The sequence below is a fragment of the Coloeus monedula genome, assembly GCF_965178545.1.
Source record: "Coloeus monedula genome assembly, chromosome: 10".
NCBI lineage: Eukaryota > Metazoa > Chordata > Aves > Passeriformes > Corvidae > Coloeus > Coloeus monedula.
The window spans coordinates 25,154,626-25,170,727 of NC_138790.1; the positions used below are offsets into that span (position 1 = coordinate 25,154,626).

The window sequence follows — 16,102 nt, forward strand, 5'->3', positions numbered from 1 at the left end:
TTAATAAACAACAAACCCATCATTTCTTAACACTTGAACCGGCGAGAGCAGTGATTCATAACTCTGTCATAATTAAAATTTTATGGCAAATACACGCAGCCATCAGTCATCCAGGCTGGAACGTCCAAAAAAAGTGGGATTTCAATTTATAAGCCCGTGCAGGATTGTATGAGCTACACTGTATAAAAGCACATTTCTAGGGAGTTATTGAACTGGGGAAAGCAAAAGTTGGTTGGGTTTATTTTTTTAAAATCAAATACAGAGGAGGTTATGAATTTGTCGGCACAGCGGCTCCGTACAGTGACTGATGGTTAAAAAGGGAAGGAAATATTATCCTGTGTCTCCTTCCAGAGCTGCACTAACGAAGTTTGGTGGTGTCCCTGGCACTCCCTAATGCCACAAACACAGATTTCCCGAAATTATTGAAAACTCCAGAAGACAAAAACCCACATTGATGCCAGCGAACAAGAGGGGTAAATCAGTGGAATTGGTAAACTGTGACATAAGCATGTGCAGATATATTTTAGCATAAAACAATATGGATCCCATTTCAATAAATTCCATCCTTGCAACAACATGGAATTCTCTGAATGACTGAAAATAACAGAATTGGTGGCCTGGTAAAGACACACATTTAGGGATTTCCAAAATTTGTCCTTGGTTCTCCTGTAGATCCATCCTGGATCCAGACATAGAACGAAGTACTCTTTAAAACATGCATCAGGATGATTTTACTTATTTAATATACAGCTGGGTTTAGGATATAGCAGAGAATAAATAAATGTTTGCAGATCAGTTTCACAAGCTGCTTATTTGTTTAGAAACACAAGAAACCCAAATACTTTCAGTAACTGTTTCTCATACATGTCCTTAAAAGGACTTTTTCCTAAATCCCATCAATATTCCACATCACCCTTCTGCTGGCACACACCCAGTTATTAAACCACTTGTGTTCTACAGTGCTTTGAGAGAGAGTGGATGTTCCATGGATTTCCAAGAAATATCTATTTTTAAGACATAACTGACACCCCATTCCACATGTTTCTGCACCTAATCCTAGGGCCAGATGATAGAAATTACCCACAAGAATATTTAGGGATTCCCAACACTCTTTGCCACTATAACACTGTCAACATTTGAGGGTTTTATCCACTTTTAAGATGAGAAAAATATCATGGGATGTGCAGGGAAAAGTTGGATTAAGTTTCCCAGTGAAAATGGTGACACTGCTGGCTTAAGAGTTGGGCTTGATGATTTTGGAGGATTTTTTTCAAGCTTAATGATTCCGTGACATAAATTCACAACACAATCCCATTATATAATTCTGGAAGAAGAACCAGTTTGTATTTTCACACCAAAAAGCAACCAGGGAAAAAAAAGAAAGAAGGAAGCTAAACATTAGACTTACAGCTTCCACAAACTGTTATTACAGGTCTCCACAGTCCATTAAAGGAAGTAATTGAATCAGTTTGCATTTTCTCAGTAAAATCTCATTCAGAGAAATTTTATTGCCAGCCATCTAAATAGTAAATACTTATTATCCTCTCCAAATGAGGTTTTGCTTGCCAAGGGCAAAGCCATGGCTGTGATTGTGGTGCTCTGTCAGAGCCAGCAGAAGTTAAAAAGGTTATAAAGACACCATTAATGTCACGGGAGTGCCTCGTCAGGGCTCGGGAGTGCTCCGTAATTGAGGCCTTTATTCCGAGGCTCAGGCCCCGCTAATAGGATGCTTTAGGGTTTCTTTGGTGGCAGCCCCACATAATCACCTCCACCAGCTGAATATGGACATTTATCTGCTGGGGAGCACGCCTGGTTTATCAGGAGGCTGAGCCTTGGAATAAAATGTCAATAATTGGCAGCTGAAAGGCCCAGAGGAGGCGCAGGCAGGCAGGGCCACGGTGCCAGCGCTAACGGGGACCAACGGGGCACAGGCAGCCTGGGGTTCACCACAGAAATGCTGGGAACAAGGCTGGAAAAGAAGCTTTTAAAAGTCAGTCCACACTGCAGGGAAACTTGGGAATGGTACAGGCCCAAAGGTAATACTAAGATTGATTAAAAAGAATGTATTTCTAACGAGACTGGCACAGGCTGCCCAGGGAAGAGCCCAATGAGCAACCTGGTGCACGAAAGGTGTTCCTGCCCCATGGCAGGGGGTGGAATGAGATGGGCTTGAAGGTCCCTTCCAACCCAAGCCAGCCTGGAATTCCATGTACTCTTCCACAACTTGTTTCCTTTCCCCCTTAGCTCTATCCACAATTCAAACCAGAAAATCCTGAAACAAATCCAGTGCTGCTGTAAGTTAGGAATATACAGGAGGCAAACCCAGAGCTGCAGTGAGTGAGAATCCTGAATGGTTGGGTTGGAAGGGACCTTAAAGCCCACCCAGTCCCATCCCCTTCCAGGGGCAGGGACACCTTCCACTATCCCAGGCTGCTCCAAGCCCTGTCCAAAGGAATCACAATTTCCTCTTGCTCAAAGAGGCTCATCGCTATAAAATCACTCACCTTTCTCAGAGAAAACTCTCCAAGGGCTTGAGATCAGCAGCATAAAATGCTCAAAACCTTTAAGAAACTCCTGTGATTAAATAGTTTTAGTGGGTATTTTAAGAACATAAGGGGATACACGATGGCTTAAAGCAGCTCAGAAATCTTCAATAATAAATCGCAGTGCAGCCACAGAGAAGGAAATAGAAGCAGAATTAAAGGGAGGATCTACTATAAAGGCACCTAATTTGATTTTTCACATAAGCTGTGTTTTGAAACACTTCCTTTTTCCTTGCTGGGGTGATCAATATGAGTGATATGGCAAAGGACACGAGTTTTCATTACTGTTGCCTTTTCCCAACGATGCCGTTCCGCCCTTTCCAATGGATCACAGAGCAGTTCTTTAATGGGCTGGTGGCAACAGGGCTCAAATCATCCAATGCAGATTTAATTCAGTGTGAACTTGCCTTGCTTCACATTTGGGGGAGTGTTTAAACTTACTGTTACAGAAGTTTAACATCTGCTTTTCAAGAGCGTTACTTCAGCAGAAAACATTGTATAACATCCTTTCCAAGTCACTAAAGTTACCAAACATCCCCAGGAAAATTCTTTATATTAAATATTCATAGAATAAAGGTGTCTAAACAACAAAAAGCAAATCAAAGAAAATTGTCTTATTAGTCTCTTAGATATGAGGAGAAATGTTTCACTTATAAAACTATGGTGGGGACCTTGTTTCTATCAACCTCTATGACCACCCGCATTTGCAAAAGCCTAAGTAGGAGAACTCCCCTTAAACCACCCAAAAAATCCCTGCTCATGACAGGCAGCAGCCCCATAAAAAGCCCACCACAACTGACAAAGTCCTTGCAAAGCACCCTCTGCTCCATGCTAAGATTTATTCGGCCGACACCTCATAATCATCTCTAAATCTAATGGGACACGAACGCATTTCATCACAGATGAAAATCTTCAGCGACTGCTCAAATGAAAATCAAGGAATTATTACAATCCCGTGGTTTAGCTTGCAGCAGGCATTAATCAGAAATCATAATAAATCCACACAGCACATTCAGCCAGCACATTAGTCAGGCAGTTTTGCATGATAACGACGTTGACTAATGGGCTCCGAGTTGGAAGGGTCAATCATAAACTCATCAAATGCTTCATTTAATTTCTTAATTTGGACAAACACGATTTGTTTATGGGAAAGATATCAGGTGTTCTTGAATGAATAATGGCTGTGAAACCAAAGTCCATTAATCAGCGCCTGATTACAAATGACTCGGAGATTGTTTGTTCTAATTTCATTCATTTGGGGCAACAAAGAGAACACGAGAGAGCGAAAGCACTTGGCGAAAATGGCACACTTAGTTCTCCATGTTTAATAAAGTTGTGATAAATGGGCTTTCAATAACTAAAACAAGGGGGTTATTACCCATATTAAATACTATCCTTGAAAAAATTAATATATAGGAGTTACAAGATGGTGGTGCAGGCACAGAACAAGGTGCTGGATGACTGCTGAACTCAGAGCCGTGTGCTGGCATTCCAGGGTTTCCTGAAAGGATGGGTGGGAAAAGCACAAAACCAGCAGGGCTTCATTTCTACTTCCTGTGCAATATTTTGAGAAAATGATGAAATAGTTTGGGCTGGAAGGAACCTCAAAGCCCATCCAGTGCCACCCCTGCCACGGGCAGGGACACCTCCCACTGTCCCAAGGCTGCTCCAAGTCCCAATGTCCAGCCTGGCCTTGGGCACTGCCAGGGATCCAGGGGCAGCCCCAGCTGCTCTGGGCACCCTGTGCCAGGGCCTGCCCACCCTCCCAGGGAATTACAATTAATTTAATCTAATCTAATCGAAAGGTTCCTTTCAGCAAGATGATTCCAGCACAATTCCCGTGTGGAAATTAGAAAGGCCCCCAACACCAGAACACCAAGGTGAGCCCATCAGCCAGAGCAGATGGGGCAATTTAAAGCCTTTTTCTGGGCATTCAGGCTATAAAATCCACCACTGGAATTTATATCCATGGATGAAAACACTCTCCACTTTCACTTGTAGAAAATATAAACATCCAAAGCTGTACAAGGGAAACAAAGATGTACAAGGAACAAAGCTCCTGGACACCCATTCCCGGGAATGCTTGGATGACCAGAGCCCACAGAGGGCACCTGGGCAGAGAGGAGGCTGGGACAGATCATGTAGAACATGAGAAATAAATATTTCCCTGTCAATACTAAGAAATAACATTTCCCAAAAGACCTGCTGAAAACAAACGAGCCCCACGACCACATATGGTTTCCACAGCCAAACCAGTGGATAATTAAATTACAGCAAAGTTGCTAAATATGAATTGATACAAAACTTAAGCTAACTGAAAAATTGTCTTTGACTGCAGATCAATAGCTGGCCTGAAAGATTCATCTGCACATAATTAGCACAGAGATTTGCATCAAAATCCTGTATCCCATATGCTGCAATATTACTGAAAGCCATTAGGCACCATGCAAGCCTGAGATACTTTTGGTGCCACAAAAAAAAAGGCTTGGATAAAAATCTAACAACAACAACAACAAAAAAATAGAAATTCTAAAAGCTTTAGAGATTTCTGAAGGCAATAAATGTTCATTAATTAATAAAGTTACTCTAAATTCTACTTATAGGCTCTGGTTTATATTATGGCATCCCTACAAGTCCTCATTGGCTTCTTACTCTAAAAACAAATAAATATTCTGCAAAAATGGTTCAAAGCCTTTTTTTTAGTCTCCTGTAAGAACCTAAAAGAGGTCCCTGAAGTGAACAGCTTTTAGACACCAACAGAATAATATCATACACTGCAAAAGTGAATTATTTCATTTCAAACACATTTTATTCTCTACCTACATTCAATTAAAATCCTGTATTTTTTCAGCAATCACAGAAATTAATTCAAATTAATGATTTAATAATTACTATTATCCGAGTGTTTACTCTGCTCACCAATGCCACAACCAGCTGCACTTCAGAAATCACATATTTTGTAAAGACAACAGCGTTAATATGTTAAACAAGCAATTAACTGGAGTAATGATTCTTTTTTCTACAGTTGGCACTTTGTGTGCAGAAATTCTTATTTTTTTAGAACTCTAAGGAGATTATGAAGCTTCTCCAAGAGATCAAGCAATGTGTGAAGAAAGGTGTCTCTGTCCAGCTTGGCTATGAAGCTCATTGGTCTGGAACATTCAGGTGAGCTCAAATACTTCCAAAATTTTCTGAAATTCAGTCTTAAAACACCTGAAATTCTCATAAAATACATCATATAAAAAGTAGCTACTTCTTCTAATGCACATCTCCTTGATTTTTTAATTAATTGTTTAATTCCTCTATCGCTCAGAGATTTTTCAAGTGTTCTGTCTGCTGATGCTGTCACTGAAATGGGCTTTGACACCAAAATCTGCTGAGTAGGAATCAGCAGTTGACCTAAAAACTGGGTTCATTAACTCCATAATTAGATGGATTTCCTAAATTAGCTGGTTTTCAAGAACAGGATAAACCTCCCCTATGGAGCCAGGAGAGGAGAAGGCTCCAGGGAGAGCTCAGAGCCCCTTGCAGGGCCTAAAGGGGCTCCAGGAGAGCTGCAGAGGGACTGGGGACAAGGCATGGAGGGACAGGACACAGGGAATGGCTTCCCAGTGCCAGAGGGCAGGGCTGGATGGGAGATTGGGAAGGAATTGTTCCCTGGGAGGGTGGGCAGGGGTTGGGGTGGAATTCCCAGAGCAGCTGTGGCTGCCCCTGGATCCCTGGCAGTGCCCAAGGCCAGGCTGGACATTGGGGCTTGGAGCAGCCTGGGACAGTGGGAGGTGTCCCTGCCATGGCAGGGGTGGCACTGGGTGGGCTTTGAGGTTCCTTCCAGCCCAAACCAGTCTGGGATTCTGGAATCTCAGATGGCCCCAGGGCAGGACACACAAAGATGAAGTTGGAGCAATCACTGTCGAGGCTCTTCCCAGGTGTCATTCCAGTTTCTTTTCCTTTGACACAGGGAACAGTACCAAGCTTCCCAGACTGGTGAAGAGTCACTATGACGAAAAGTCCTCTCCTTAGCTGGGGGTTCAGGAAATGCTCCACAAAACACCCTCACAAAACCCTTTACAGCACCTCCATCCAGAAAGAGGTTGAAAGAGAAAACATCATTCAAGGAAGACACCTTTGCTCTCCAAACCAAGATTTGTATATAAGGAGCAGTAAAATGCAATTATCCAAAGTGCCAATTGTCACCATTCAAAACAACTATTTGAAATTGATAAAAATTAGAGTTTTATATCAAATCAAACCTACATAGCAACTAACTTCATCTTTTTCAATATTCAGAACTTTAAAGGTTGCTAAAATTTCAAATTCTTGCAATTTCTGGGGCAAGAATTATTTTAAAAGCCTGTTTTAAATTTCCACAGAACAAATAAAATATTTTAAGTATTATTTCATCCTTTGTGCATATATACAACACATGTTACCCACCCTTCTAAAATTCATTGCATAATTAGAAATTCAAATTAAAGCCAGTGAGCTTTCAGTGGAAAGAACACAAATAAGAAAACTGAAAGAAAACCATCATCAAAACGAGAAACCCATAAACATTTGATAAATTTGGCAGTTGAAAAGAAGCCCCAATAAAAGGAAATTTTTCATACTTGTTGCCACCTGCCCGCCCGACTGCTTTGCATAGCTGGAAAAGAGCAAAATAGAGGCCAACCTATTTAACTAAACAGTTTTTATTAAAGTAAAAGAAAAGCAAGAATCTATAAAGTAGCAAGTGATCCTATTAGTTCCACCAGACTAAAATCATACAGTCTACGTATGTGGTCCTTTCAGCCACATCTGTTATGAGCCATTTTGATACCCAAAAGCAGAGAATATTTGACTATATTTATCAGGCACTGAGTGCAAAGCAGGCTTTTTCTCCCCAATAACTTGTGGCAGAATGGGTAGATTTCAAAAAAAAAGAAAGGCAGTCAGAATTATAAACCATTTGTATTTACCACAGTTAAGGCCAAAGCACTCATTGTAGTGCATGATTTCCTCTTTGAGCAACGTGTAAAATGCAATAAAGACGCATGGTACAAAATGAAAGGCAGCAATCTGATAGCATAATTCAAAGGTAATGAGTTAAATATCCAACAACCAGAATTGGATCTGATAAATGGTAAACGCTTGGAATTTGTATTCCCCCATTTTCATCACCTCACATTTAGTGCCTCGGTCCTGAAGTTTCCTTTAAATAAACTCCGGTGAATTCTTTGCACAAAACGCCCTATTCTTGACTGCTCTTTCAGCCAGAGATTGAAATGCAGATCCCAAAAATAGATCAGTCACTTATTTCAACTCTAGACCTTTGAAAATCCAGATCAATTGCCTTTTGTCATCGTCTTTATATGGAGAGTAAGAAATTTCTGCTTAGCACCATGGCAAAGCTCTCGGAGTCCTTTGGAAGAGGCGGCAATATCGACAGTTTGAAACGGCCGCGTGCCATTTCATAGGAATTTATTGACATTTCGGGAATATTCATCCATATTTTAATCTTTATGAGAAAGCACAGGTGCTGTATCATTTACAGCACGTATCAAGCAGCTTTCAAATTTTCAGGTTTGCTCTAAGCTTGGGATTTAGGATTTGAAACAGCGCAAACTTTTCCCTAAAATCGGCGCCGGGAGCCACGTTTAACACAAACCCCCAGCTCGGATCTTCTCCGACCCTCGGTAATGAAGTCTGGGAAAGAAATCACAGACACCCAAGTGGTTTGGCAACTGTAAGTGACAGAAGCTGAGCTAAATCCTCTGTTTACACTGGGGATTATCCGGGTGGATTGTGCGGCGCTCCCGGAGCCGGCGCTGGTCAGGGGACGCTGCTCCCCGTCCGCCCGTGGGGCAGCGGCACAAAGCCCCGGCCTGGTAGGAAGTGACCCAGAAGGAGATCCCGAGCAAGGATTTACACAAAGCCAGTCTGCCTCAGAAAAACTCCATATGACCATTAACTGGCCGGCAAGGCCTGCCAGGAGGCCTAATTACAGCCCTACAGAGCCCACTAACAAAAGCTGGAGAGCTTTAGCCCAGGGATGATCTGCTTTATACTGACTTGAGAGAGTCCATATAGAGAGACAAAAAGAAAGAGGTTTAGCTTGGAAATTCTCCCAAGAGACAAAGCATTGTAGCTCAGTCTGGAAGGCCCACATGGAACATACTTCAGATGGGCTTAAACATCCCACCCTCTCCAAATTAACATTCAACTACTGCCTGCTTAACATCTGCTCGGGCACGGCGACTTGTGGGAGGTTGTCAGAGGAGCCTAAAAAGGCTCCCTGGCACCTCAATATTAAGAAATCTAATTCAATAAATTCTGCAAATATGAATTTATAGCTGGGACTAACAACGTCTGAGGAATGATGGCTTCTATAAATCAAAAATCAGTTGCCTCGAGAATTAAAGTCTTTCAGTACCTCCCAGTGTTGCCCTGCCTAATGAGAACAAAAATACTGACATGAATCTACACTTACAAAGAAAAACATTATTTAACAAAGTCAGCACAAATGCAGGACTTGGAGCCAAACCTTCTTGTCAGCACTGTATCATATAAATATAAAAATGGCCATCTTACCCCTTCTCCCTCACAGGCACAGGTGAATAGTTTTTATTTGACCTGCTTTCATAACGAGAGACCAGAAGTCATAATTCCCATCTCTGAATACACATGGGGAAAAAAAACCCCTCAATAATAAGAGTCTGTTTTACTACTTGCTGATTGCTGATTTCTGCCTTTCAGAGAAAGCAGCTGCTATTTCCTACAATAAGATCTAGGGTAAATTCTAAAAGCAGATTTTCTCAAGATCCTAAATATCTGAAAAAGGGAAATTTAGATAGGAAAATAAAGACAAGGAATTCAAGAGCAGCTGGGGCTGCCCCTGGATCCCTGGCAGTGCCCAAGGCCAGGCTGGACATTGGGGCTTGGAGCAGCCTGGGACAGTGGGAGGTGTCCCTGCCCATGGCAGGGGTGGCACTGGGTGGGCTTTAGGGTCCCTTCCAACCCAAACCATTCCATGATTCCATGATGTCAGCAGGGATGAACCAGGAAGGGACTGTCCCAAAAGTCCCTCCAACACTTGCTGGCCATTTAGAGCCCTGGTTTGTTTGTCCAAACCACAGAGGAGCAGCGTGTCTCTAACCTCCAAATCCATGGATAATCCACTGGGAACAAAGCACAGCTTTTTATTCCCACTTAGTGGGACTGGAGCAAGCCTTATAACGTGTACAGCCAGATATTCCATGAGTTCATTCCCAAGTTTGGGATGGAGCCCGTACAGAGCCCTGTGTACACAAACAACAGCTCCACTCACCACTACTGAAGCACAGAGTTAATTTAAATTATATTCAAATAAAGCATCACCACAACAGCAACAGCAATGAACCTGTTGAACCCAAACTCCTCAAAAAGCTGCTGGGTAATGGCTCAGCATAAAGTGATTTGTAAGACTAAAAGCTGAAAAAAGTGCTGATTTTGCAAGGAGTAAACACAAAAATATATTGAAACAACATTATCAACATTTCCAACCTCTTCTTGCAGCAATTTAATAAAAATTAAATGTAATTGACTGAATGCAGGACTTGGGGAAGAAGGTGGGGGATGATCTCATCAGTGCCTGGGATGACCAAGACTGAAATGAAGCCAGGAAGGAACTTAATTCTGTATTTTGGATGGTAAGAGACAAAAAGAGATTAAATCTCTTCTGTTTCTTATGAAAGACTCGCAGCTTCAATCTAAGATCCAGCCCTCAACGGTGAATATTTGAGTTTAACAATGTCACAGACCTCTGATAAGCTTTGGAAAATTTTGGAGCCCAGGTCATGATGATATATGACCCCCAGTTATCTTCTGTACATTTCCCAGGTACAAAAGAAATTAAAAAATGAGGTGTGATTGATGGCAGCAGAATACACAAATTGTGCTTTTGAGGTCAGGGCTGTCACATCCATTTCATAATTACATGCTTCAAAGACTTATTAAAAGTTCTGAAGAACAAGGAATATATTGGAAGAGAGACAATGCAAAAGGCTGGATAGATTTTGGAAAAAAAAAAAATACATCAGCAATGTGAGGAGTTTCCTCAAAACAGAGGGTTTCCAAAAGGGGAAAACTAATAATAATAAAAAAATACTTGCACTGATTTAGAACAATGCCAAAAAATAAAGAAAAGTGCAAAAAACCGAACAAAACCAAATTTTTGAGAGCATGGAATAAAACCTCAGTAGCAGCAGGAGCCAGAGGACAAACATGTGAGGTTTTAGTGTACAAAAATGACTTGTTTTTATTTCCTTAAAGGGCTTTACTAAGTGCCAATGATGATGCAAACCAATTTAATCTTAACCTGAAATAAGAACAGCATCAGCATCTACCAAACACCAACAGACAAAATCCCACCTGGTATCACAAACATGAAGGAAATTGTTAAGATTATCATTTACTCACCAGCTGCCTCCAGAACCAGCTGTAGCCTGGCTTTGGCCTGTTCAGCAGGAGTCTGCAAGAGAGGATTGATCAGCTCACACCTGGCTGTACATTTGACATTCCAGCTCTGACATTCCCACCCTCAGAGAGCTCCTGCCTCCACCAGTGACTCCGTATCCACACCAGCCAGAGAAACCTCCAGACTGGAATCACACTGAGGTGGGAATTATCAAAGGAATCTTCAGAACTGACCCAAAACACCATCCCCACGAGGTGGCTGTGGCACCATGACCAACCCACGCCCAGCTCCTCTCCAACCCCAAATCCTGCCCGGCTCCTGGGTGACCCCATTCCACACAAACACACAGCTCCACATAATGCTCCAAAACTGGAATTAACATGATTAATATGGTGAGTTTTTCACACTTTTCTCTGATCTGGGGTGATTTTTCCCTCTCCTGAAGGTATTGCTGCACATCTGCTGGGCTGAGGAGCACACTGTTGGCTGTGGCCCCACTATGCTAATGAGTCCCAGTGATGTTGCACTGTGTCCAATGTGTTTGCCATCCCTCTAAACTTGAAGCCACTCAAACGTTGCCACAGTTAAATTGATACACAAACCCTATTTGTCACGGAGTTCAGAAGTTGATTTTTTTCTGGAAGCGTCGGAGAAGTTTGGGAGGTTTCTGCTCTGCACTAAAAACAAAACCTGACAGAAATTTTTGGTGGTGTTTTGCAGCTTAGGAAACTCTTCTCAAGAACCTAAACATCAGCAAAAAGGAAATTTAAATAGGAGAATAAAGACAAGAAATTCAAGAAACTGCCCAGAGCAGCTGTGGCTGCCCCTGGATCCCTGGCAGTGCCCAAGGCCAGGCTGGATGGGGCTTGGAGCAGCCTGGGACAGTGGGAGGTGTCCCTGCCATGGCAGGGGTGGCACTGGGTGAGCTTTAAATTCCTTCCAACCCAAATCCTGCCATGATTCCATGATTCTAATTAAGCAAAGCTCTTTGCCATGAATGTCCCTCCTGGTGATGCTCTGCAGGGCCCCACCACCCTCATTTGAAGAGAGGCTGACAATGACAGAACAATTCCATTTCTGCTCCTTCCATTAGCATCCAAGAGGAGAGATGCTGCATTAAAATGCAATTTAAATGAAGATCCAGATTTTGGTTGTACAGAGATCTAACATTTTTAGTTCAGATTTTTTCTGCTTGCATAAACCCAGACCTACTGGGCAGAATTTATTACTGTAGCTGCTGTAGGGAGCCTACTGTTAGACCTGACCACTAATCCTGGTGGCAGCAACAAATATCTTGAAATTTATCATAAATTATCTTCCATTTCCTTCTTCTTGCCATGAACTAATCACTGCAATGTGTTTTGGCATCTTAAATACATCATGGGAGGAAAGGAAGGAGAGGAAGGGAAAGATCTGCTTTTTATCCAGAACCAACTTGCCCAGCTTCAGTTTCAGAGAAGCTTTACTTGGGTTTGTGGTTTCTCCATTCCACGACAACTTTAAATTAAAAAAAACCCACCAGGATTAGTCGAGTTTGGCAAAATTTTGCAGGAGAAGCAGAGAAGGAGAAGTGCCTGATGTCAAACTCCGCCTGTGCTCACATCAGCACGTGAACAGCCCAAGTCTTTGTGCACCTCATCCTTCAGGTGGGCTCTGGTGTCCCAAAACACAACTTCCTACTCCTACTGCAGTTATCCAGTTCAGATATTTAATCAAAACCCCCAGGGATCCCTCAAATCCCTGGATCTCTTCCTGTTGGCTATGCAACCATCACTGTTTAGCACCAGTGACTGGAGAAAGATGTTCCACTGACAGCATCTAAGATACTCATGTCCAGCACCACCATGCCCACAAGAATTCCACAAAAGAGCAAATGCCAAGCCAGGCTCCAGAGGAGGAGAAGGGAGCCAAAGAGCAGCTGTACAAATGTCACTCCCAGCACTCAACACGGAGTTCCACAACACCAACACAACCCATCCCGCTGCTCTGAGGAGCTCCACGAGCTCCAAATGCTTTTCCCCCCTCCTCCCACGGAGGTATGGATGTGTCCTGTTGGTAGGAGGTAGGGAAGACTCAAATTCTTCTTTTACTCAGCAATATCCCACTGGGAACAGCCCCAGCAGTTGCTTTGGAGGCATCTTCCCCTTTGCCCTCGCTCCAGGTGTTAATTACTCCATGGGCATCATTTACCCGCCGGAGAACTCGGCACAGCCACCTTTTTATCAATCAATAAACCCTAAACAAGGAGTGAAAGAAGGATTCTGAAATAAAGGTGACTGGCTTGGCCCCAGAAAACATGTCTCCAACTGGTGGATGAGGCCAGCACTCGGAGAAAAAAGGACAGAGAGGATTTCAGCTGAAAACCACAATTAGAGCCTCAAACAAGCCAGGAGCAATGTGTGAGAACAACCAGCTACCCGAGGTCAGTATTGATTTAGGGGACCATTAAGTGAAAAAATTCAGGAAGACCCTCAGGAAACTTCAAAATGGTGAAATGATTGGTGGAGGAAACATTACCAGAGTGATGTCGAGCAAAATAAACCCTTGTACTTTCCTTATGGTCTTAAGCACAACGCAGAAGGAAAATAGTTCAAAGAGTGAAAAAAAAAAAAAAAAGAAACACGTATTTCCAGAGCCAGCTGGGGAAGGAGCCCACTAACTGTAAAAGCAGGAGAGGAATTCCCTAAAATTCCTTAACAAGCATGCTGTAAAATGACCTGAGGTCATCCCCAGCAATGAATTTTACATGTGTCCAAAAGCATCAGGTGAGACACCGGAATCCCAGTTCAGAAAATGATGGCATTCCACAGGACACCACCAGCCACAAATGTCCATGTGATTAACAACAGGTTTTAATATCTCAAGCCAAAATTTGATTCAATCATTCAATTTTGAATGGCAGCTGATTCATGAAGATGCAAGGCATCCTTGTTTCTCTTCGCAGTTCGTCCACTGCATTCCATCACTACTCCTTTTATAAGGAGTTATTTTTAATTAAACTACACTAAACCAAAGTGTCATAACTTCAAATTCAGTGGGTTTTGTGTAAAAATCCCCCCACAAGCTGCTTGTCACCCACAGCTCCAGGAAACAAGTGCTGAGTGTGATGGGCAGCTCCAAAAATGCCATCAGAGCCATGGCTGGCTTTCAAAATATTCCATTTCAAGGGAGATTCAGCTTCTCAATTGATTAATAGATTAGAACAAACACTTTAATTCAGCTGTAGATTGTATTTTTTAAAATATTCCCGCTACTTGGGATGAATGGTAAATGTTTCTGACAGAGAAAATATTAAAGTGAAAACTTGAGAACACTGAGGAAAAGGATTTGAGAAACATGAAGTTTGTAAAGAGAGTCCAAGTTTCTGCTGGAGGCAGCCACTGGGAATACTGTGGAGCAGAGCATGTGGCTCTTGGCAGCACTGGAAAACTTTTATCCCAGGGCTCCAGCAGTTCATGATGCTGCAGCATTTTGAGCTGGAACATTCCCTTCCTGAATTTTTATTACAGAATTTCACACAGAAAATGTCCAATATGTGCTAAAACAGGACAGGTTCCATTCCTCCTGCTCACCCCTGACACTGGTGGGGTAAAATTTACCTACAGGACTTTTCTGTCTGAAAATATCTGGGCAAAAGCCCAACAAACTTCTGGCAGTGGTGATCAATTTGGGGGGCTTTTCACACAAATCTTTTCTCTTTACATCCGATAAAGACAAACCTAGGCCTCAACATCCCCAGGAAAACCTGCTACCTGAAACTGTAATTCCACGTTCGACTTGCAGAGAGGATGTAGGATATCAAACCTCTTTAATGAAAACAATCAAGCTCCTAATTTAAAAACAGTGAAAACTGAAAATGGGATGTGAGCTGTGGCTGTATGACACCAGGATCTCCTGGTGTCATTTCCCGGGGTTCAAGCTCCTCTGGATGCAAGTGTAGATAGCAAAATCCCAGTTTAAAAGGAAAATCCAAACCATACCCCAAGGAGGCAGTAAATAAACAGTAATTAAGTAACTCCAGATCTGATCTCGAAGGCAGAGCACAAATCCATCCTCCTGCTTTAACTCCAGCCTCTCATCCCTTTCCTGGGGACATTTATCCGACCTTTCCCAACGCCTGATGAGCTTAAAAAAAGGTTAAGGAGAAGTGTAACAAGAAAAAGAGGGAACAAAACACACATTCCCCAGTTGTCTGAGGAGGTGGCTACCCAAAACTACTGGGAATAATTCCAGAGCGGGTCAGAAACCTGCAGCAAATGTTTGGAATGGATTCCAGGAAAAAGAAAAGTCGGCAAGGCTGAGAACCCAAGAGAAATTCCCGAGTGGAAGTATAAGAGAGGTTTTCCCAGTGGAATGAGAGAGGTTGTGGCTGGTTGGGATGAAGGGAATTGCTCAGCAGGGATAAACCCAGGGGTTCTGGTATTACATGGATGGAATTCACATGGAGGAAGGAGAGCAAGAGGAAAGCAAATCCCATTAATGGACAAAGCAGTGGCTTCTCTGGACAAACAGCCACGTCACACGAGCTCATTCCATCACTCCTCAAACATGGATACAGGGGCTTGGAAAGACAAGCTGGTGTTTTCACAGGAGTGCCAAGAGGTTCTGATTCAATCCCTGGGTAAGACAGGAAAATCAGTAACCACAGCACTAAGCAACCCAATCCCACTCCTCCCAGGAATCCCTGATGAGGGCTGCCTGCTCCTGCGGAACTGGAATGGTGTCCCAGCTGCAGTGGGATGTGGGAATGATGCTGAATAACAACATCCCATCCAATCTGTACAGAAATCCAGTATTCTGGGATACAGCAGACTGACAGGCAGAACCAGCTGGAGCAGTAACAGCAGCCTGGAGCGGGATAAATGCAATCCCACTGGGATAACTCTGCCCCACTGCATTCCCAAATCCCAGCATCAGTTCATGAAAAGCCCAGTTTGGGGCTGTGGACAGCTAAAAGGAGACCTCGAGTGTCAGTGATGGGAAGAGACAAGGAAGAAATTAATTAATCAGAGGGGATACACCTATAATTACATTTGAATGCGTTCCACAAATCTGTGGCCTGCCTGCACCTGGAACATTTTCCATCCCACTTCCAGCAAATCTCAACACGAGAGAGCAACAAAGGAGC

General features: G+C 42.8%; 1 protein-coding gene across 3 annotated transcripts in view; it reads right to left on the reverse strand.

Moving 5' to 3' along the window:
* RSRC1 (arginine and serine rich coiled-coil 1) overlaps positions 1–16,102 on the reverse strand; it is a 99,716-nt gene that overhangs the window by 27,466 nt on the left and 56,148 nt on the right. For all 3 annotated transcript variants that reach the window (XM_082287815.1, XM_082287813.1, XM_082287814.1), the window contains one exon: positions 10,977–11,028. In XM_082287815.1, coding sequence (XP_082143941.1) covers positions 10,977–11,028 — 52 coding nt within the window. The remainder of the gene's footprint in view (positions 1–10,976; positions 11,029–16,102) is intronic.